This window comes from Strix aluco, chromosome 8, assembly GCF_031877795.1.
Source record: "Strix aluco isolate bStrAlu1 chromosome 8, bStrAlu1.hap1, whole genome shotgun sequence".
Taxonomy (NCBI): domain Eukaryota; kingdom Metazoa; phylum Chordata; class Aves; order Strigiformes; family Strigidae; genus Strix; species Strix aluco.
Window position 1 is genome coordinate 23,983,416 of NC_133938.1, and position 22,034 is coordinate 24,005,449.

General features: G+C 36.8%; 2 protein-coding genes across 9 annotated transcripts in view; one reads left to right on the top strand and one right to left on the bottom strand.

Moving 5' to 3' along the window:
- The window catches only part of NTNG1 (netrin G1), a 157,344-nt gene extending 149,244 nt beyond the window's left edge, over positions 1-8,100 (top strand). For all 8 annotated transcript variants that reach the window (XM_074832658.1, XM_074832665.1, XM_074832657.1 and 5 more), the window contains one exon: positions 6,892-8,100. In XM_074832658.1, coding sequence (XP_074688759.1) covers positions 6,892-7,118 — 227 coding nt within the window. In that variant the 3' untranslated portion in view covers positions 7,119-8,100. The remainder of the gene's footprint in view (positions 1-6,891) is intronic.
- A 1,887-nt stretch (positions 8,101-9,987) lies between these two features.
- Positions 9,988-22,034, bottom strand: part of VAV3 (vav guanine nucleotide exchange factor 3) — a 202,070-nt gene continuing 190,023 nt past the window's right edge. The window contains exon 28 of the transcript XR_012624163.1: positions 9,988-10,044. The gene's annotated coding sequence lies outside the window, so the exon portion shown is untranslated. The remainder of the gene's footprint in view (positions 10,045-22,034) is intronic.

Consider the following 22,034-nt stretch of genomic DNA (forward strand, 5'->3'; position numbering starts at 1 on the left):
TTTCTAAAACAAGTCAAGATTGAGATGTCTGCCTTTAGAAACTACTCTCACTTGGTCAATGTTTATTTCCTTGTATTGTTGGCAATATAATTAATCACAACATTGTTTCAACTTTGCACCAGAGATCTTTGTATTAATGTTTGTCATTTTATGACCATAATTTTGACACAGTAGGATATGCTTTAGGCTTGTACTTGTCTACACTGATTTATTTTGTCTTAACTTCAGAATGTGCCCTGGTAAATAAGTACAAACCATGGATTTTTTTCATGTTATCAAAGCATCTACCTTGTCTTGATTTGACAGTATCCTAAGATAGTTTTACTGATCCCACTACAGCAAATGTTGAATTAGTGTCACTTCAAAAAACCCAATCATTATGAATATCTTGTTTAAAAGAGCAATAGCTGTCTTTCATACCAGGTATGTCTGTGGTTTAAAACCACTAAAGAAGTCTGATCAACACTGACACACGTATTCATGGTAGCAAAACATTTAAAAACCATTTGGCAGTAACTGGAATTGGTAACAGTAAAATAAATTCTAATAACAGTAAGCTAACAGTAGAACTAATTGGAAGACAGGCAAGGGGAGAAATCTAAGTGACAAAACCTCCAAGTCAGTTATTAGCCACTGGTTATTCAAATTGATAAGATACTTAAGTTATAAAAATTTGAGGTTTTGTCAAATGCTGTGCCACACTAACTGTAACAGCAATAGTTGTAACCTTTCAGAAGAAGCCTAACTACTTACAAGTTTTCCCCAAACCCTTATATCCTCATTCCTAATATTTACTTTATATGGGTGAAATCTCATGAGTCACTGGAGCTCAACATGAAGATCTTTAACACGTTACAAGTATATATTGTGTTTTTAGGACTGTTTCCAAATAATGGAAATAATTTTTTGTTGCTAACTCTGGCAATTTGAAAATATTTTGGTTGTGGTCACTTATGTTCTGATACAACTGAAAACAATTTTAAACCTTTGCATTTGAATGAGACTAAGTGTTTTGCATTCCCCAATTCCATTAATATCTTTTTGACAAATTGTGAGAAAAATATTACTAATACCTTCATAACGGCAGAGGTTTTCTTGTGCATGTTGCTCTATGTATTTGTAGATGTCCATATTCTTACTAGGCATACACACAAGCTTCCTCATTTGTTGCAATTTCTTTAGTATTCTGTGATTGGCTTTGCCATTTATTGAATAAATGATCGCATTCTTAGAGAATAATGTATGTTAGTTACAGGATCTTTATAGTATTCATAGGAATTAATTCTGTATTTGACAAGAAATCACTTGTGCTTGGCCTCAATTTACTGAACTTATTTCTGTACTGAGATGAAACCTCCTAATTTTTTCATGGCATTTCAATGTGCTGTTCACAGTTGTCTATATATAGACAACCACTGCATATATTGAAGCTACCTATGAACATCATTACCGAAAACATGGGTTTCACTATGCTTGGTTTTTTACTCACTTATTATGCCAAGACAGAATATTCTGTTAGCATGTGTGCTGAAAACTTCCTCGTAAATGAATTCAAGTAACATTCTGTACTAGATAAGAAGTACCAAGGAAACAGATGCATTAGAGAAAAAAAAACAGCCAAGAAAAATTTCTTCAGCCACTAGACCTGCGTGCTTTCAAAGTTATGAACAATGGGTGGAATCCAAGGTCAAAAAATTCTCAGGATTTCAGTAGTGCCATTCACACAAACTACTGACAAACAGTATGGAAAATTCACTGCAGCAGAGGTAGGGTCAAAGCTGGCATCAGTGCTTTAGAATAGACCAAAATGTTGTGTAATATATTGAGAGCTGTCAATCCACCAACCTGTCCAGGGACTATAATACTCATGATCTGGGAGACAAAAAGGAGAAAAGTAAAGAAATGTTTTTTAAAAAAGAGAGAGGGAGAGAGAAGGCTGTAACAAGTGATAGCACAAAAAGAGCACACTGAAGAAGAAGTGATGGGAGAGATCATACAAAACATTGCTTGAAATGACAGACTTCAGAATTCATGAAAGGAGTCAAGGACCTCTAATAAAAAGTTTTGTTTCTGGGACTTTGTCATTAATGGTCTTTATGCTATTCACAACAAACAATGAAAATTTCATAATAAATCCAGATTTTGATGCAGAAAGTGAACACCACCTATCCCAGGTCAAAAAAGGTCTCCTTTTGAATACATTCATTTCTTGTTTTTAAGTCAATAGCCTGTCCTTTCTCATATTCATGTGGCTGACCCACCAGAATAAGATGCTACTGTAGACAAGCTGTACAAAAACTGAAGTAGCACAAAGAAAGGTACAAAATGTATTTTCTTCCCTCTTAGATGGCCTTAACAAAAGAGAGGATGCTAAAGGAAACTGTGTTTAAGTCCAATAGCATATTGTTTTTCTGTCTGAGCAGTACGCAGACCAAAAGCCCTGTGCGTGTGCTCTGAAGCTGCCCAGATGCAGTAAGCAGAAAACATAAGCCAACAGCACAATGCTGTGCCTGAGGTGGCCCTCCAGATCAAAGAGTACAAGGCTTGCATTTGTGTTACTGGGTCTATACTACTGTTTCATTCAGAACTAAAATCAGCCACAGTTGTCAATCTCTTTTCTTTGAAGAAGCTGCAAAGGTATTAAAGTTGAGTTTTGGGCAGACTCCGAAATTTTCATGTATTATTCAGATTTGAACATTCAAGAGGAAAGTAGATATTTGTCAAACAACTATGCTACTCTCAGTACATTTCATTAAATATGCAATATAAATTCTATGAAACACTAACACATCACTTACCCCCTGAACTGCTCGAGCTGGTTCAAAGACTGGGTATTTTCCCTTTGGTTTCCTTTTTTAGTCCATTTCCAAACATAGTAACATTGGAATTACAAATCAATAATATTTTGTGACTTGTGGCAAGACATCTTTCATCATCATTCATAGAGGTTTTATCCTAAAAAAGAGGCTTCAATATTTTATTAATGATTACTTTGGAAAAGATGTTTACATTTTAATTCACAAATAATAATATATCTTACTAATTGCAGGAGTTTATTGGTTTGGAGGGGGGAGGGGGCATTGCCCCAAGGACAGAAAAGCTTCAAATAGCTATTCATTTTTACATGTAGCTTTTTTCTGTCTCCCTTGTACAGTGTTTTAAGGATGCCATAATTGGACCATACCTTAGATTGTAAATTGCTGAATTATGAAAATAACAGTAAAATTTTTCCTTTATTTTACTTAAAATATTTCACTTCCTGCAGTAGCACAGATCTGGAGACTGTGCTCAGAAATTTCCCCCCAGAAGGCCTGCAAAGCTCTCCAGAGCAAATCGGATATCTCTGTTTTTCTGAAACAGTCAGTTTGATATCTTGTCTTCTAAATAAGGAAGATCTGCCAGCAAACCCACAGCCAGTTCAGTCACACAAGTCTTAATAGTGATGTGTGATTACTTCAGAATTAGTTCTTTTACTTGCATCACTTCTCTGGGTTTTATTCGTTGATCAGAACTTGATACCTGATGCCTTTCAGATTAATTAAAACTAATATTTCACCATTGCTTCTTTTAATGATGAAGATAAAGCAGAGCTGGTCCAACAGCTCTCAGCAGTGGAGGCAACATTTCACTGCTTGGAGTATAAGAAGGGCCAGGGCATGGCAGGTAGGAGAAGGTAGGAGGGGTACAATGGGCAGGAAGGCCCTGTATTGTCAGGCTCACTGCTCCTGCTGCTTGGGGAAACAAAAAGGCCAAGGGCCAGGCACATGCTGGGGCTCCACCAGCCCTACCTGCACCCACCAGCACCAGCTCTCCTTGGGCTTCCACACAGAGCAAGGGGTCTGCAAGGTCCTGGCCTGCTCAGTAGCTCCCAGGTCCCTGCCTTCTCTGAGTAAAACCTCTTCTGAAATAAAACGTGTTGTAACACATATCCTAGAAAAATACTGTTAACATTAGAAACATTGTTAATTTTCATAACAACAATTAATATACTTGCCTTGCTTTGGCAGCATGTCTACTACTTTTGTTTAAGGCATAAATTTTGTTTTAAATTCCAGTGAAAGTACTTTTCTTTATGCTGATGATGTGCTACACTCATTAACTACAGCTAATCCAATTGCTAAACTAAATAAACATAATTAGTTAATATTAAAGCCTTAAAAGTAATCCTGACCATGCTTTTGGGAAGGTGGGAATGGTATTAGAGTTGGTCAGAATAAAATTAAAACAATATTGGCAAAAAATAAATAATGGGATTTCATAACATGTTCAGAATTGTTTCATTTAACTTCCAAATCACCACAATTGCTATCTACATGATACATATATGTGTGTACATGTGTGTGTGCAAGAGAAAGAGATACAAGGACGAAAGTAAGAACGAAAAGCTGTGACAATACAAGATTAACAATTCAAGAATTTTCAGCTACATAGTAGTTTGCTGAGAACATTAAAATCTACCTGGTTTTACTTTAATGTGTTTCTGTGGGCAGATTTTTAAAAGCATGAAGGAGAAGCTTTTGATCCATCCCTTCTTTAAGGATATTTTTTAAACTTTCTAATGAGAAATAAACAGTCTGATTTAAAAATCAGCATCTACAACATTGTATCCAGAATTCTGTAGACAGCAATGATTAGAGGAATTTAATAGCAGCCTGCATCTGTGTGTCAGGCAGAACAGCCAGCATGTAGCAACACACCACTTCAGCCACCCGTCTCCAGCAATCTGTAACTACAGAGCAGAAGCTGGGCTGATGACCTTTTAAAATTACAGGCTATAGTTGTCAAAATGAGTTTAAAAATAGGGAAGCCATTGGAAAAAAAATTTGTTTTACTGAATACTTCGGAAAATTTGGATAATATATTCTGGGCCAAACACAAAGTGAAATATCTCATCTGCTGTTTAAGAAGTGGTATTTAATTAACTATTGAATTCCACTCAATTATTCAAGACAAACAATGGTCAGTATTGATGGGACAGATATTTCACCATTTTCGTTGCCTGAACTGCAGGAAGCATCCCAGCAATGAGTAGTCTAGAACTAGCAGTAGCTGTACCATCAGATAAAGTATTTTGATTTTGCATATAGATACAGCTAAATATGTACAATATCAATAATAAAGCCAGCTTTAAAGATACATAGCCTCAGTTATAAGAGATGTAACTCAAATACTGACTTTTAAAATAAAATTCAGGTTTTTTGGCCCATTATTTCTCTGGGTTTTTAATCTCATCACATTTATTTGGTGGTGATTTACTGTTCCTTGTACATAATATAAACACTATTTCTTGTAATGTATATGAAAACATAAACATTCAGACATATGGCTGTCATCAATAATGTGTTGTTTGTTGTACTTTATTATTCAAATTTTGACATTCAATCCAGAAACTGGACAACAATATTAAATCCATAGCTCTTAGTAAAAACCTTTGATTGCTAAAGGAATCACTGAAAAAATTTATTTAACTGTTCTCTCTCAATTGCATGTATGAGTTTCTAACACACTGCATTATTTTTCTGAAAGCAAGCCAGACAGATAAGATTACAAGTAAGGTTGCTGGTGCACAAAATTGTACCGATTTATGTAGAATTGCATCACTTAAGAACTTGGACTGTTTCAATTTTAGTTTTCATAATATTTGGGTTGCTTCTAAGTAAATTAACAGTTATAAAACTGAACTTCTTTGTAGCAATAAATAGCAATGTTTAAAGTAAAATTAAAAATATTTTCCCTCTTCTGAATTATTTCGGGTATTTCCAGGCTAAGGTATGCATAAACAGCATATACTGTTGAGTCTGCTTCTAAACCAAATAATCTTTTCCCTAATTCTCTGAGTGAAAATTTTAACTGTCACATTCTGCCTAAATAGTAGGTGCAAGATCTTTAATAAAATTGCCCCTCCTGGGGAACACAGAGCTGTAATCTAGCACATATTCTACTAGCGATATCATCTGGAATAAAACACAGATTGACACATTAAAGTAGTATGTTTTTCATATCTGCACATATTTACCCATTGAAATATTCCAGTTAAGTAATACAAAGTAAAGCTGTCAATTTTTCAAATATGATAATATAATGCAGCTCTAACACTTTTTGCCTGTATTATTTTCTCTTAACTCTTTTGACAAATCTGACTTCTGAAGTTATTATATCAGGCTACAATATCTAAGATAGTTTCAAGATGCCAGTTACCCTTGTACCACAGTAGCAAATCTTATAAAGAAGAAATATTTGATCTGTAATGGAAATAACATCATTATCTTTTATTTCCATATGTATATACCATATAATCCCCATCAAACAGCATGCTGAATTTCCTGCCTGTGCTCGCCTTATCTTTTTTGCATAATTTTTTCAGATCATCAATACATGCAGTTCTTGATTATAAAACCCTGCCTTCTCATACAGATCTTTTTACTTCAGCAAAGCCATGTTGCATTTCTAACTACTGTTCATGCTTTCCAAAAGCCCTAGATACATTACCCCTTCCAAACAATAGCAGACCCACCTACAGTTCCAGTTCAGTAGTAACTATAAAAATGCAGACACTGGCACAAGGCAGGTATTCATATCATTTCATTATAAATCATTATTCATATTAATTCATTAATTAATATTATCATAGTCAGTGGTCTGAAGTGAATGATATGGTTCTCCAAGACTATAGTCTAAAAAAAAAAAAAAAGGGGGGGGGGGGGTGAGAAAATATCAAACAATATAAAAAATTCGAACTTGAAGTGTTTAAAAAACCACACACCCTGTTTACAAGTCTCAGGAAAAGGGGGGAGGTAGTGTTTTAATTCTGGTTTTAGTGCAGAGTTTCTCCTGTAGATGAACTTATATTTATTCTGCTTTTCTTTCCCTCCCTCCCCTGCTATCTTACAGCAAACGTATGTGACAATGAACTACTGCATTGCCAGAATGGAGGAACATGCATCAACAATGTGCGATGCCAATGCCCTCCGGCCTACACTGGCATTTTATGTGAGAAGCTGAAGTGTGAAAGGGATCCAGGAGGCTGCAGCCAAAACTCCGGCCAGGGGGCAATATCACACAGGCCACTATTACTGCTGACTGCTCTACTAGGAGCAACCGGACTCTGCATATGCTAGACTCCGTATGGTTGATGGCATCACATTCAGACTGCTTCAAATGAACGTGCCACATGAAAACAAAACAAAATCCAATTTAAAAAGGAAAAAAGAGAAAAAATAACCACATACAACTAAGAAGGCCTAACTGAACTAAGCCATATTAATCAGTTACGGACAGGGCTCAGAGTCAAGACTGTTCACCTCTGACTCGAGACAAGTTGGCAGCTGCCTATTCTGTCAAATCAATGCTAGCTGCAAAGCTTACGCAGGACTGAAACGGCTTTGACAGCCCCCAGAATGGGAAGAGAATTTAAAAACATTTGCTACTCCTATATGGTGCGCTACTGTACCTCCACCCGGTGTGTGGACCGACCAAATAAAGGCATTCTTTGCTGTCAGTGCATTGTGGGTATAAGGAAATCTGTAAAAGCTGCCATATTGGCCTGCTTCAGTCCCCGAATCCTTTCCAACCTGTGCTTTAGTGAACGTTGCTCTGTAACCCTTGTTGGTTGAAAGATTTCTTTGTCTGATGTTAGTGATGCACATGTGTAACAGCCCCCTCAATAAAACTCAAGCCAGTCATATCCTTGTATACCTTAGCAGCACTGCATCAGTAAGATGCTGTGTTCACCTACTGTACAAGAGTGGCTATAGGACAAAAAGTGTATTTATCCTTTTGTATTCAAATGAAGTTATTTTTCTTGAAATAATGTACAATGTAGATTTTTTGTATTATTGCCTATTTGTGTTACCAGACAATTTGTTAATGTATTTAATTCTAATCAGATAAGAGAAAAATATTACTTTTTATTTAGTCCTTTTCTTTTTCCTTTCATTTAATTGTGCAGAGATTTCTCTGTATGGGCAACGTGCTGGCATCAAAGAATATCAGTTTACATATATAACAAGTGTAATAAGATTCCACCAAAGGACATTCTAAATGTTTTCTTGTTGCTTTAACACTGGAAGATTTCAAAGAATAAAAATTCCTGCATAAACAGTTCTAGGATGGTGTTTTGCTATTTCTTAGGGTCTTTTTAGAAAACAGGAAAAAAAAAGATGATTTTGCCACCTAGCATATGGAAGAAAAACAGATTCAACAGTCGAAACTACATCATGACAATCTAACCTGGTTTTATTTTTACTACTGTCGTTATATTTGCAAACTACTTTAAACGTAAAGGGCATCATTTGTTTGGGGAAGATTTCGTCAAATTCCAAGCTTGGAAAAGGTATAAAAAGTTGAATAGTTCTCATCTTTGTTCTCTCAATTTACCACAGAAATTACTCCAAGACAAACTTACAAGGTATTCAAGGAGCTAGTCTTTAATTCATACAATTTTTGTGGATTCTGGCAGCAATGAAGTAGATATAGCCACAGCTTATATTGTTTCTCCAAAAGCTTCATTAAAATGATATGTTTATATATGTACTTGACTGCCTAAGAAACTGCAAAAACAGCAGCAATCACAAAAAAAAGCACCAGGATTTAACTTTTAATAAAGTCAAATTTAATATAGTCAAATTTAATATTTAGAAGGAATGTCAAAATATACAGCAGCGAGGAGATAAAAAGTGCTGCTCCAGCAACTAAAGTTTGTTTCAAGTATTGCCCAAAGTGTAATAAATTCTTGTTTCTGCCTTTTATTAGGCCAATTACTGAGTGTGACAGAAAAGAATAGCAAGAATAGAGAGGCAAGCCAAAACCACAGCAGTGTTTCAAAGTCCTGGGAAGAAGAAAAAAAAAAAAAAAAAAAAACACACAGTAAAATCAAAAGGTAGCAAGACTCTATGAATTCATTTCCCGGCAATTTTCATCATAATGGCTGTAAATATTTTACCAACATAATAGCCTAGTATGGAAAACAATTAATCAGCAAAACAAAAATTCCTGCGAGAAATAAATTCTACCTGCTTCTTCCAAATGGTGAACAGAGCAGAATTTAGGGCACTGCCTTCTTGGATAAGCTCTTTCTGCTGACGAAGCAAGTTTTGCAGGCCAGTACCCAGCCTCCAGAAACAGGTAGGCAAACCAGGTCTTTATTTCTAAAAGAATCCTATGAAGATGATGATGATGAAGACAAGCTGGTGCTTGTTCAGGCTGTCCACCTTGGCCTTTCATGTAGAATTTCAGTGGGCTAAAAAAGATAAGGCAAAGATGAATTAAGAGCTTGGCTGGTTGCCAGCCATGGCCTACGTGAGATTGCAGGTATATATTAGAAAGATGTTCATGACAATAAACAGCAAATTATATTGCAGACTCCAAGGAAGAATATAAATGCTAATACAGGTGATATGCAGAGCTGGAGATTACCTATAATTAAGTGGATTTCTGATATTAAAATGTGGAATTCAAGTTTTCTTAAAGCTTATTAGCACAGACCAAATTCAAATTGTGTAATTATTGGAAAAGATGCACTTTAATTGTCATTATAAACTCTAGGCTTTGTAAAAGTGCTAAAAAAGCATGTTATGCACGTTTGGTTAGAAGGGATTCTGCCAGCAGTGCTGAAGTATAATGAATATCAGATCGCAATCAATTCAGTGCATTCCAATTTCATACACTTACGATCTTCTAAACCAGGGCAGAGTTTATGGCTTTCCACATATTTAGCTACCATTTCGTGCATTTTATCCTCCCTCACCTATTAATAAAATTACAATTTTATACAGAGTACATTCATTGGAAAGCTTTCTTATTAATCATCCTTTTCTTATTTTTTCCTCTGAACTCCACAGAACTTCACTAATTGAAAATTTTGAATATAAGATTCTGCTACTGTATTCCAAGTATATTTGTAAAATTATGTGTGCATCTTTGAGAGAGGAGGAGATTTACATCACTCAGCATTAGTTTACCTGCTTTTTTATTTAATTTGGTGGAAAATGAAGGCAGAGCCTGTTCCCCATTTCAGAAGCTGTGAAGAACAACAGCTTCCTTTTCCTGAAGATAAGGTAGGATCGTTCCTTGATAACATGTAATTGCAGTACCTGCTTTATTTTTCACCTGAAAATATATATCCCTTTCAACATATACTAGGTTTCTTGGAGTGGGTATCCTGTCCCTGTGAATGCCTGTAAAATAGCAAACACATACATGATACTGAAAAAAATAACAAGAGCAACATGATCACTAAACTGGGATTTTGGTTCTGTATCAAAATGCAGCAAAAGAAACCTACTGTGGAATTATTTCCCATATGATATTTCTTTCCTGGAAGGTTTAGCATCCAAGAACTGACCAGGCTTCACATTGCTTAGTTGTCCAGATTATAGTTCAGAGTACAATGATTTTAAATCCAGCATTCATAATTAAATTTATCCAGTTATATCAGTTACAGTCGTTTTGCTAAATCAGTCAGTCCTAGTCAGCTTGCAATTCCTATGTTTCTAACTAGAGAATTAGTTCCAATCCAGGATCCACATGTGCTTAACATCTGAAAATGGGGCAGTTTATGACAAGGTGCTGCTCCTTGACAAAAAAGCAGCAGAGATTTCCACTTCAAGCTAGTCATCTTTCTCAAAAGGGCATTAAGAGGCGTCTGTCTTAGTGCTGCATAACTGTTTCAAAAACAAACTATCCAAAGGAAAAAAAAATCAGATGCAAACTGATGCCAGATACTACCCTCAAACGATAACTGATCTAATACTTTATCATGACTGAGCCACAGATATGAAATTATTTCATGTAGTGAACAGAATAAAAAAATAATGTGCAAAAGACTCCTCAAATTTAGAAAGAGCTCTTCTGCTTGCATATCATTTTATACATCTTTCTCATAACTCCAAGACGCCAGGGGGATTTGTTATAGCCTCATTGGGATTCTAGGCTTATTAAACCATTGAATTAACTAGATTCATCCATGCATGCGGTTTATTCACCTGTGAGAAATTTGAGTAATACTTTTCATAGAATATACAAGACCAGATTTTCAGTCAACCTCCAGCCTGGCCTTTATGCTTGTCCTTGCAAATACAAAGCTACAGATGTAAATATTAAGACATAACCAATCAATGTATTCCTGAGAAAAACTGTACCTTTAATTATTTATGGATGCAAACATTTACCCACGAAAATGCAGATCTGCCTTTATAAATTTGATATTTTTTATTAACCAACTTAATACCTTTTCCCACCACCATACAGTATCAGAAAGAAGAGGATGGAAGAAGTATATGCAAAACAAACAAGCAGAACATTTTGCACCATATGGTGCATTTCATTTAATGAAATGAAAGTTCATCACCAGTACAGTATATTCACCAAGACACCATTTTTGCCACAGTATGCAATAGATAAAATGCCAGTACAAAGCATATGTTTCCCTTCATTGGTTTTCTGGCCATCTATAGAGACCCAAACATATACATGATGAAATACTGCTCAAGAAATTTTACACATAGAAGACTAATGTTATGCAATCTCTAGACCTAAACAGATTGTAAAGGCTTCAAGGATGAATTCCTGCCTACATTGCTAGCTAATACTCATTTCTGAAAAGGACCAGGATAAAGATTACGTCATGGAAGTGCACTGAATCAGTATTTCATGGCAGTCAGTAGAACCAAAGAGACAGCCTGCTTCCAGACAGCAGAACAGGATGGTGTTAGTCCTGCATCTGTCAAGCAGGGGTGTCGTGGTTTAACCCCAGCTGGCAGCTAAGCCCCACACAGCTGCTCGATTACTCCTCCCCGAGGTGGAATGAGGGAGGGAATCAGAAGGGCAAAAGTGAGAAAACTCGTGGGTTGAAATCGAGACAGTTTAATAGGTGAAGCAAAGGCCACACACACAAGCAAATCAAAACAAGGAATTAATTCACCACTTTCCATCGGCAGGCTGGTGCTCAGCCATCTCCAGGAAAGCATAACAGTGACTTGGGAAGACAAACGCCACCACTCCAAACGTCCCCCCCTTCCCTTTTCTTCCCCCAGCTTTATATGCTGAGCATGACGCCGTATGGTGTGGGATATCCCTGGGGTCAGTTGGGGTCAGCTGTCCTGGCTGTGCCCCCTCCCAACTCCTTCTGCACCTCCAGCCCACTCACTGGTGGGGTGGGGTGAGAGGCAGAAAAGGCCTTAACTTACACACAGTAAGCACTGCTCAGCAATAATGAAAACATCCCTGTATTATCAACATTGTTTTCAGCATAAATCCAACACACAGCCCGTACTAGCTGCTATGAAGAAAATATCCCAGTCAAAACCAGCACAAGGGGCAACCACATCTCACCCTGGGACATACCCAGGCATCACTCTCCCATCAAAACTTTTGCATGTGGGTTTACAGATGTGCACATTCTAGTTACAGTTGCTAAGACACCTGCTACTTACACAATGCTGCTGAATGGAGTTGCTGTACACATATTCAAGTGTGCTGTTGTCACTAGAAATACAATTTTTGTACTAGAAGTGAACCATTGTTGAGAAATTGAATTAATAACAGTGTATTGGAAAAGAGGGTCAGGACTGGGTTTTGGGGCTATTGCCTGTTTGTTTTGAGAAAATGAGACTGGTTTTGGATGAGCATTTTCTGTTTCTCACATAGTGTAATTTTCACTCGAGTACTCTGTGCAGGTCTTTGTGATGTCTGAGAAACAAATTACTAATAAACTAATTCTGATATTTATACATCTGAACAAGACCTCTCAAGAATAATGGCATCAGTTCAATCCTATATACTGGCAGTCTTTACAGTTCAAGACTGTAAGATAGGGTCAAGACAGAGTACTCTTCTTCAAAGGGAAGAAATATTAGAGGCATTGATGGGGTGAAAAGGACTTAAGAAGTCCTACATACAAGTGTAAAAACTTAAATATATATATACACACACACGCTGACACTGAAGCCAAAATCTCCCTAACGTGGATGCCTTAGCATTCTAAATAGAAACTGCCTGATTTTCACAAGTACTCCATGTTCACAACTCCTAGAGGTTGGCCCTTACTGGTATTACAGCAAATGTGCAGTGAAGTGGGCTCTTCTCTGTTTTAATGGAAGAGGAAATGAAAGTTTTTCTACAACATACTGTAATTTGCAAAGCAACATATATCATCATCTATGAAATCGGTGCGATCTTCAGTATATAGAAGAGTTACACAAAGTGCAATATTCTTCAAACACTAAGTTATAAAAAAGAGAAAAAGTCACATTCTATTATATTGGAACACTCTAAATATAATTAAAAAATCAGGTTTTATGCATCACTAGCCTAATCCAAGTGATGGAATTTACAGAGCCCACAACTGCAATCTGAAGACAGAACTCAGAAAGGAGTTTAAGCTTAAATTTCTTCTCTAGAAGAAATATTGCAGGTTCACAAGCCACATCTAATAGAGAACTGAACTCCAGATCTAGGCTGCAGTGATGGTGCTGGAAGTGCTACGATCACTCCCGATCTAACAGGCATGCTTAACTTAAGTTTGTAAGTATCTATAAATTCAACAAGCTTTGAGAAATCAGATTATTGGCCAACAAACTTTGAGTCTCTGTAATGATCACAGTGAGGCTTTTTAAATTCTGTCAAGTTGTCTTTAGTTCTCTAGTCACATGTGTTCCAAAATACATTTCTGCAACCACTGGTCACTCCAAAAATCATTTTATAACCTTAAAATGGAGTCACGAATTTTACTCAATCTGTAATCAGACACTTACAACAATACCATAGTAGTTCCCTATTTTTAGACTAATATTAATTAGTGTCAAAAAATTTGACATGGCCATGATTCAGCAGCAATTCAAGATTTATTAATGGTGTGACATGGATCAAAAGGTTGAATTTCAGCAGCACTTAATGATTGACCAATTTGATGATTAACAAGGTGATTTGGTAGAATACATTATAATTAAAACAGCAACTTAATTACAAATTTGAGCATGACAAGATTCACACTAACTTATTAGAAGGTAACCTAAACCAAAGTGTATATATATGTACATACGTATAAACACAAAACATACACACACAGCGACAGACAGAAATATTTGATCAGTGAAATATGTAGATGCCCACATTCATGAGGCAAATGTGCACATTCAAACACATAGATAGGTAGAGAAGTGGATGGAAGAGGCTAGCTTATAGTTAAAATTTCCCTCGTCTTCAGTTTAGAGTAAATACAATGCATCGGCATTCCTCAACGGGCAATAATTGAGCCTCAAGAAGTCTGACATTGCCCTGGCCCTTTGTCCGTGCTGTCAGCAGATGGTCTTTAAACCTCAAGGAGTTATGCCTGGTAGGCGCCCCCACCCAGGGGAGATGCTGGTCATAGTCTGCTGCGATCCACGAGAGCTCAAAGGGTCTCACTTAGGGTTGCTATTTATAGGGTCTGAGATAACTGACTTTCATCAGGCACTTTTCCATATCAGCCCACCTTGGATGACAAAATAGTCTGGTACTTTCCACCAGTTGCGCAGGCCCAGAACTTGCTAGATTTTGAAGTTCTGATATCGTTCCCTTTGGGCCACGATCCAGGTACAGATGTACTAGGCTGTCAGGAGGTGATTGATTGTCATTACTGTTCCGAAGTGACAGGGGAGACGTGAGCCAGGTGCATTAAGGGGGTGCCTTAACGCCCTGGTCTGCTGCCTTTTGCTGGTCTTAGGTTGGTACTGCCCCAGGGAGGGGGAAATCACACCAAGCACCGAGCATCCCAGGAGGTGAGGGGAGTTGCATCACCACAATTAGATAATAGAGGGGAAAGGTTAACATTGTCCTGTACACAGAATCATAGAATCATTTAGGTTGGAAAAGACCCTTAAGATCATCAAGTCCAACCATTAACCTAGTACTGCCAAGTCCACCATTAAACCATGTCCCTAAGTGCCATGTCTACCCGTCTTACATAATTTTTGTTCTTCCTTAATGCAGAGGTAAATCACAGCTCAAGTGATAACACAAGGGATATGTTCTTTCTTTCATCCCCTCTATTTTCAGTGGTATCCAAACCTAGTTCCCTCATTTATTCTACAGAAATTTTAGTATTTTCCAGTTCTTCACTGTATTGCCCAAACCAAAATATTTCTTAGCTATGTTCCAGAAGGTAACATTAGCAGACCTTAAAATTAAAAAAATAAAATCTTTCCATCAATCTCTTCAAAACAAAGTTGACAAAAATTAGTATAAAATCCTTACAAACCATTTTGCTGCATACCACTATGGACAGTACCTTAGCAAGTATTTTCTATTTAACAAGTCTAAAAGGGGTTATTTACCCACTTGTGATAACACAAACCAATTTACATACAGTCAATTGATAACCCGTGAAAGTCAAAGAGATTTCTGTGTGATCCCAACAGAAGAAAGATGTTCATGCATGGTTCATAAAAGTGGTTCACAGGTACTAAATTCTAGATCCAAAGTTAATTATTGTATTATAATTATTGTACTGCAGCAGGGTAGATCTGGAAGACAATATTGCCTGTAATGTAAAGATCAGTACAAATCTAAAAAAAAAAAAAAAAGAATAATTCTGCAATTTCTGATTTGGCTCCATAGCATTCTCTACATTCAGAAGTGCAACACCACTCCTCCACAAAATAATCTAAAACACATTATAAGATGTACACTCATTCAGGCCCTTCCTCTGCCAGTTTGTGCAAGCCATATTTGAAGCACCCTGATTTTAAGAGGCCTCAATCTAGCTGATGCTTTCACACCTCTCAATGACTGTTTTCAGTGTTACCTGAACATGTAAATGAAACAATTTCAATCCTTGTATATCTACTGGGAACATGGTTCACTTTGCACCTGCAAATAATTGCGGATGCAAAATTAGTGGCTGCTGTCTATAATTGTTGTTTGTAATTGACAGTACCGAGAGATCTCATTCAAAGGCTTGGGCACTCTTGGACGAGGTTCTGTAAACATGGTAAATGAAAAGATGTATGTTGAATGAAGAGATGTATTTGCTTACTGTAACTAAATAAAACACAAGGCAAAATCATTCTTACAAGAATCTTATTATACTCAAAATGTCAAAGCACTTCCATTTATCACAATTGAGATACTTCAGAAACCCTCAAGGAAGAGACAATAGGCTAGATTGTTATTCTCTACGACCTATAAATGCTCAGATACTTTGAACAGGAATTTTGTATCATTTATCTTTTAGTAGAGATGAGGAAACTGTGACCCAGAGAGGCAGATGGAGTTGCCTGAAACAACCCAAAAAGCAACTGGCAAAAGCAGGGAACAAGTTCAACACACTCAAGCTCCGCATCCCATTGAATATGAATAAAGCGTTACACTACAAGAGTATTGAAAACTTCTTAGTAGCTTTGGTTCTAATTACCACTATATATAGCATTAGTATGTATACAACATGTAATATTATTATGCATAACATATATAGCTATTTACAAAATATTACTTCACACCTCCTCATTTTAGAATGGGAATCAAACCAACATGTGATCTCACAAGCAATGTGCAGGACAAATGGATGTATCCCAAATGGTGTGACATTATTCCTTGCCTGAGCAGGTAACTGTGACACTTCATTAAGGGTTATGAACACTGAGGTCATAAAGAAGTTAGTATTTCTATACTGTTTTTTTAAAAAGAATTAATAACATATAGTGGATGATAAATTAAATACAGCAATCATGTTTTTAACTATCATGATATCTCATAAATTATTTCCTAAAGCTTAATAGAAGTCATTTTAATGGCAGGAGAATCTAATGTATTTAGAGAAATGCACTAATAAATTTGAACCTCAAGCACTAAAATAACAGTTTATTATTTACTTTTTGCTAGTTTTACTGACCTTATGGACAGTAAGTCTATTAAACTCTTCTTGCAAAACAGGCCTGCTGAATACATGCCCAGCTCAAAGGTGGCACATGTGTCAAAAAACAGTAAACTAAAACATAATACCAGTCACATTTCTAAGTTGAGATTTGCTCACCTAATACAGCTAAAAAGCATTCACAGGAAATGGGATTCAAATACTAAAATGAAATCTTCAGCTTCACAGTGTAGAAACTTACAAGGTTAAATACAGAAATGAAGGCTGGAGCCTACACTGCAGGAGCAGAGGTTACTGAAAAGAAAATGTAGACCAGCAAGAACAAGCAGAAGTAACAATTCTGTTCTCACTACCAGTCAGACACAAATCTTACCTCAGTCCCAAACAGAAGCATATGTGAAAAGCATTGGAATCCAAAGGGAAACAAAGAAAAAAAAAAATCCACTTTTCTCCAGAGTTATAATATTTAGGGGAAACCCAACACTGGGAGAATAAAAAGAAAGAGAATAAAAAGAAAAGTTGCTTCCAGACTAAAAACACACTAGGATCTCAAGGAAAAAGCCAATCTAGATACTACATAAATACTCATAAAGTCATAGATACAGCATTTGGCATTGTAATCTCTGATTTGGAACCTGCAGGACTTGAGCCTCACACAGACAGGACACTCTCTGCTTAAGGATTTCACCTCCTGTTTAGGTAAAACACTGCTCACTTATCTGCTGGAAGAGACTAGGCCTGTCAGCACCACCTCTGCTTTGTTTTTGGCTCCAGCTGTGAATTTGGCAGCACTAGCCTGGCCATCTAGTCCAGATGTTCATGAAGCAGCTGCCTTTCAACACCTTTTGAGAAACCACATCACAGGCCTCCACCAGGCCAAAGCAGAGCAAGCTCAGTGCAGGAAGAGCCCCATTACCAAGATCTGTGTGAGGCCAGCGGTTACATTTTCTCTTCACCACGCACCTCCTAAATCATTAAACGTAATTCTTATAAGGAGATAGAAAATGAAATGTGTTCAGAAGAGGACATCTTCCCTCCAGGCCTCCTATTGGCATCTGCTGTCACTATGTTCAACAGGGGACTGAACTACTCTCTGAATGGCTACACTGGCTCATTCAATGCATTTCTTGTTAACATCTCTTACCTCTAATTACTGTTGCTTGGTAGGATGGGACAACTGGCATGCAGAGCACTCCAGTAATTGCATTTATTATACTGCTTTCTTTTGCCATCCTACAGCTTTCTTTATTCCCTCATGTCAGAGTTTTTTCTATGCCCTCATAAAATATATTTAATACTTTGCTCTAGAGATCTCCCACAGGCAAAAAGTAGGTGGATTGGTACTTATGAATTAGTCTTGGCAGTGCTCTTTTGCCTCCCTAGATCTGGTAGCGAGTCACAACTACTTTTACAATTCTCTCATTGAGTAGGATGTAAGGAACGATGACTAAACTATGTAGATTTAGTGGTGAACAATTTTTTGACAGGTTTCTCATTTACTGACAATATCTAGCATCTTAGTATCTCCCAGACTTTACTGAGGTTAGCCTCATGACACTACTGCAAAGCAGAGAGGCATGCTATTTCCATTTTATTCATGGGGACTGAAGCTTGAAGATGCTGAGAGACTTACAAAGTCAATTACAAAACGAGAGATTAATTCTGACACCTCATCCACCGCATTAAGTACTGAGACCTACAGTTCCCTACTCCATCCAAATTACACAAATCTGAAGTTAAATAGTCTTCCATCTGCATGTATTTGCCACCCACTTACTTCAAATATCTTATGCAAGTCTATTTTACATTACACCTCCCAAAACATTGTCTTTGCCTACCATGCTTGGAGTTTCAATGTTGTGATATGTAACTCACACATTTGATTTTGCTGTTTTGGGTTTTTCTCTTTTGCACTTCAATCTAAGGCTAGAAGGAAACCACAACTACTGTTTTTTGAAGGGATGTTATATATGAGTCAAAGTAATTGGAAGCATCTTAACAGTCTGCGAAATTAAATGACATGCATACAGGGAAAAAAAAAAATATTAAAACACTAAAGTCCTCTTCCAAAAGAAAGAGATGGCTATGGGTTTTTTTCCCCCTGCTTGTCTGATTTTTTCTTTACTGGATGTATAAAGCTCATATAATAATAATATTATGACTTTACAAATTAGTATATAATATCTTTTATAGCTTGAAATACCTATAGCTTAGGCATTTAATTTCTTCCATAAATGTCTAGATACTGACACAATTAGGTTTTGATACATAGATATTTCTGCTTACTGGAAATCTGGTAGCAAAAAGACTACATTTTGAATGGGCTCATAAATATATATTGAATTTAATTTTTTAATACACAAAATCCATTTTCCTATTGTTTGGTTGGTTTGGTGGCTGCTTGAGAGAAATATTTTCTATAAATATTTTTGTTTTGTACAACTAATTAGTCCATAAATCAATACATTGTAATATGGCAGAGATTACCCTCAAGCCAATAGAGAGCAACTGATTGAAAGTACTTACCTTCTTCATAATTCATCTATCTCTAAGGTCTCTGCATTTTCTTCTGCTGCTTTCAAACATTGTCTTGCCACTTTTTTCTTTCTTCCCATTCTCCAAATATATACACCAGTTTAACCAATAAGCATACTTTCTACTAGACACCAGATTTTTCCTGTGTTTTGAAGCAAGTGCAATGGGCTGATGAAGCACATAAATAAACAATAACCAGATAATCACAGATTAATCAGTTTGATTCTGTAGTAGGAAATTTTACATGCTTTCCTTTTTCAGATTATTTATTAGGGCCATTTACTGATATTAAAAAGGTGCCAACTCTCATGCAAAAACATGCCTCTAAAAGAGGGGAGAGGAAAACTACAAATGTAAAATTCCTGTAACAGATGTCAAAGACTAATATAGAAGTCAGTTCAGGATGGTAACCATATTTAAAAAAAAAAAAGCATAAGCACATGTGGAACTACGAGCATGTACATTAATAATACTGAAGCCCCCTTTTTTCTTCCTAATCTATAATGCCTACTTTATTTTCCTCAAATGGCTTTCGATGGATAAGAAGAGGTAGGATTGTTCTGAGGCACTCTCACTTGTGACTTGCATGCTATTAGTCATCCAGACCTCCACAACTTTAACAAAACCAACTAAAAGAAACCCCAAAGAGTGGAGCATGGCTTTGTCATTATTTCTGCTGACTTGAGTTCCTGAGCGGTAATTCTTGTGTGGCAATTAGTTGGCAGCCTTAGTACAGCTGCTAATGGAGATGTGCACACTGATTAACAAAAACTATCAGTGTTTTTTCCCTAGCTGTCAATCTTAGCAAAGGAAGCCAAGTGGAAGTGGAATGAAGATGAGTTAGCCTTGCATCTCACAAAACCAGACCTCAGAGAAAGAGGAAATAGATTGACAAAACAGTATTAGAAAACATAGAACTTCAGTGTATCTGATGCCTCTATTCTGTGGACAATTAGGATTCATCCACCAAGGACTGACCAGTTCGTATTCTTTAATGACCTGCTCCAGAATCCACTAAATGCAAAGGAAAGCCTCACCTTGATTTCAACAAAACAGAATCAGGTTTTAAATTCGATTGAAAAATAATTTCAGGAAAGGAAAAAGTAATCCCTTAGGCATTATCTCTCTGATCCTACTATAATCTGAAACATTTGTACAGTTCCATGTACTATTTCTTGTGCATTATTCTATTGCAGCACTTAAATTATTCTCATTTGAATGTTTCCACAGACACAGCAGTTCTGGTGACAAATGTCTTAATTTTAAAAGCTGGTCTGCATGGCAGGCACCATTCCTATCCAACAGAGAAAGGAACTCCCTAGCTGAAGCTGTTTTCACCAACAATTTGTTTGCCAGCAGCATGTTTTCCTGTTTAATCCGTGTTAACATTTTGTTCAGAGTTATCCTAACTGGCATGTATCCTATCTGATAAACATCTCCTCTTTTCCCTCACGGAAACATTATTTATTTATGACATTATTGTTACAGACAACTAAACAGCCAAGAGGGAAACACATTTGCTTTTCTACAAATACCTGCACATGCTGTTAAACCTGCATCATTTTTCTTATAGATACATCTAAAACTTGGTAAAAGGCTTCCTAGCATGTCTTTGGTATCCACTGAGAACAAGGAACAAGGACAGACACATGCAGCAGTACAAAATCAGCAAGGGTTCAGAAGAACAGGAGGAAAGTAATGACGTTTCAGGTTGTTAGGCTGATATATGAAACTTTCTCCTTTCTGGCCCAATTTGTCATGACTCCATGACTAAATGAACTAAACAGACCCGGTATAAAATGACTCAAATTAAGAGTTGCTTTCATTCACGTACTCTGTATCTTTGCCAGTGTAGGAACTAGCTACTGTATTACCAGGAAACCAGTACCCAAACATACACACAGTGAGCTAACGTCAAATAATCTGTGTTGGAGCTCACAGTGCCCCCCAGGCTGCTTCATGACTGAGGCTGAATTAAGGAGGAGGAAATAATATAAATCCAAATTACCACAGTGCTTGAGAAGCAAATACCCTCGAATTCCCCATCACTTCACCAGTTACTACCACATGTTGGATCCTTGGTGACAGAAACACATATCCATTTACAAAAAGACTAAGGCCTACATCTGTTTCATGAATGACACTGAAAGTCATAATGGGTCATCAATTTAAGTCACTACTCTGCACCAGATTGGCACTGGCAATCTCCCACATCTTTGAAGATCCTGTTCCATCCAGGGCCTGTACTTTTATTAACAAATAAAGATCTTAGTGTGTCTACATGCAGGTTTCACACCATTCTTTTTGTATGATCTTTGTCTCAAAGTGCAAGCTTCTTCAGCACATACACATCTTCAAAGTATGTGACACAGCTCAAGATATAGTACATATTCTCAATTATTATGAGCTGACATATTCTTGAATCTTCTCACACTGGGCTCAAAATTTTTCAGATACAGAAAGGATAGTCTCTGAAAAAAGGCTGAAGTCGAAGGAGCAAAAAGACAAAAACTGGAAGAAATGGAATGCATAGACTTTCAACAGCAAGACAAAGGCAACTTTTAAAGATGGACTCAACTGTACATCTATTATTTAAGTAATACATGCATGCATTGGAATTATGTAGGTTGATATACATATGTGTTCATGT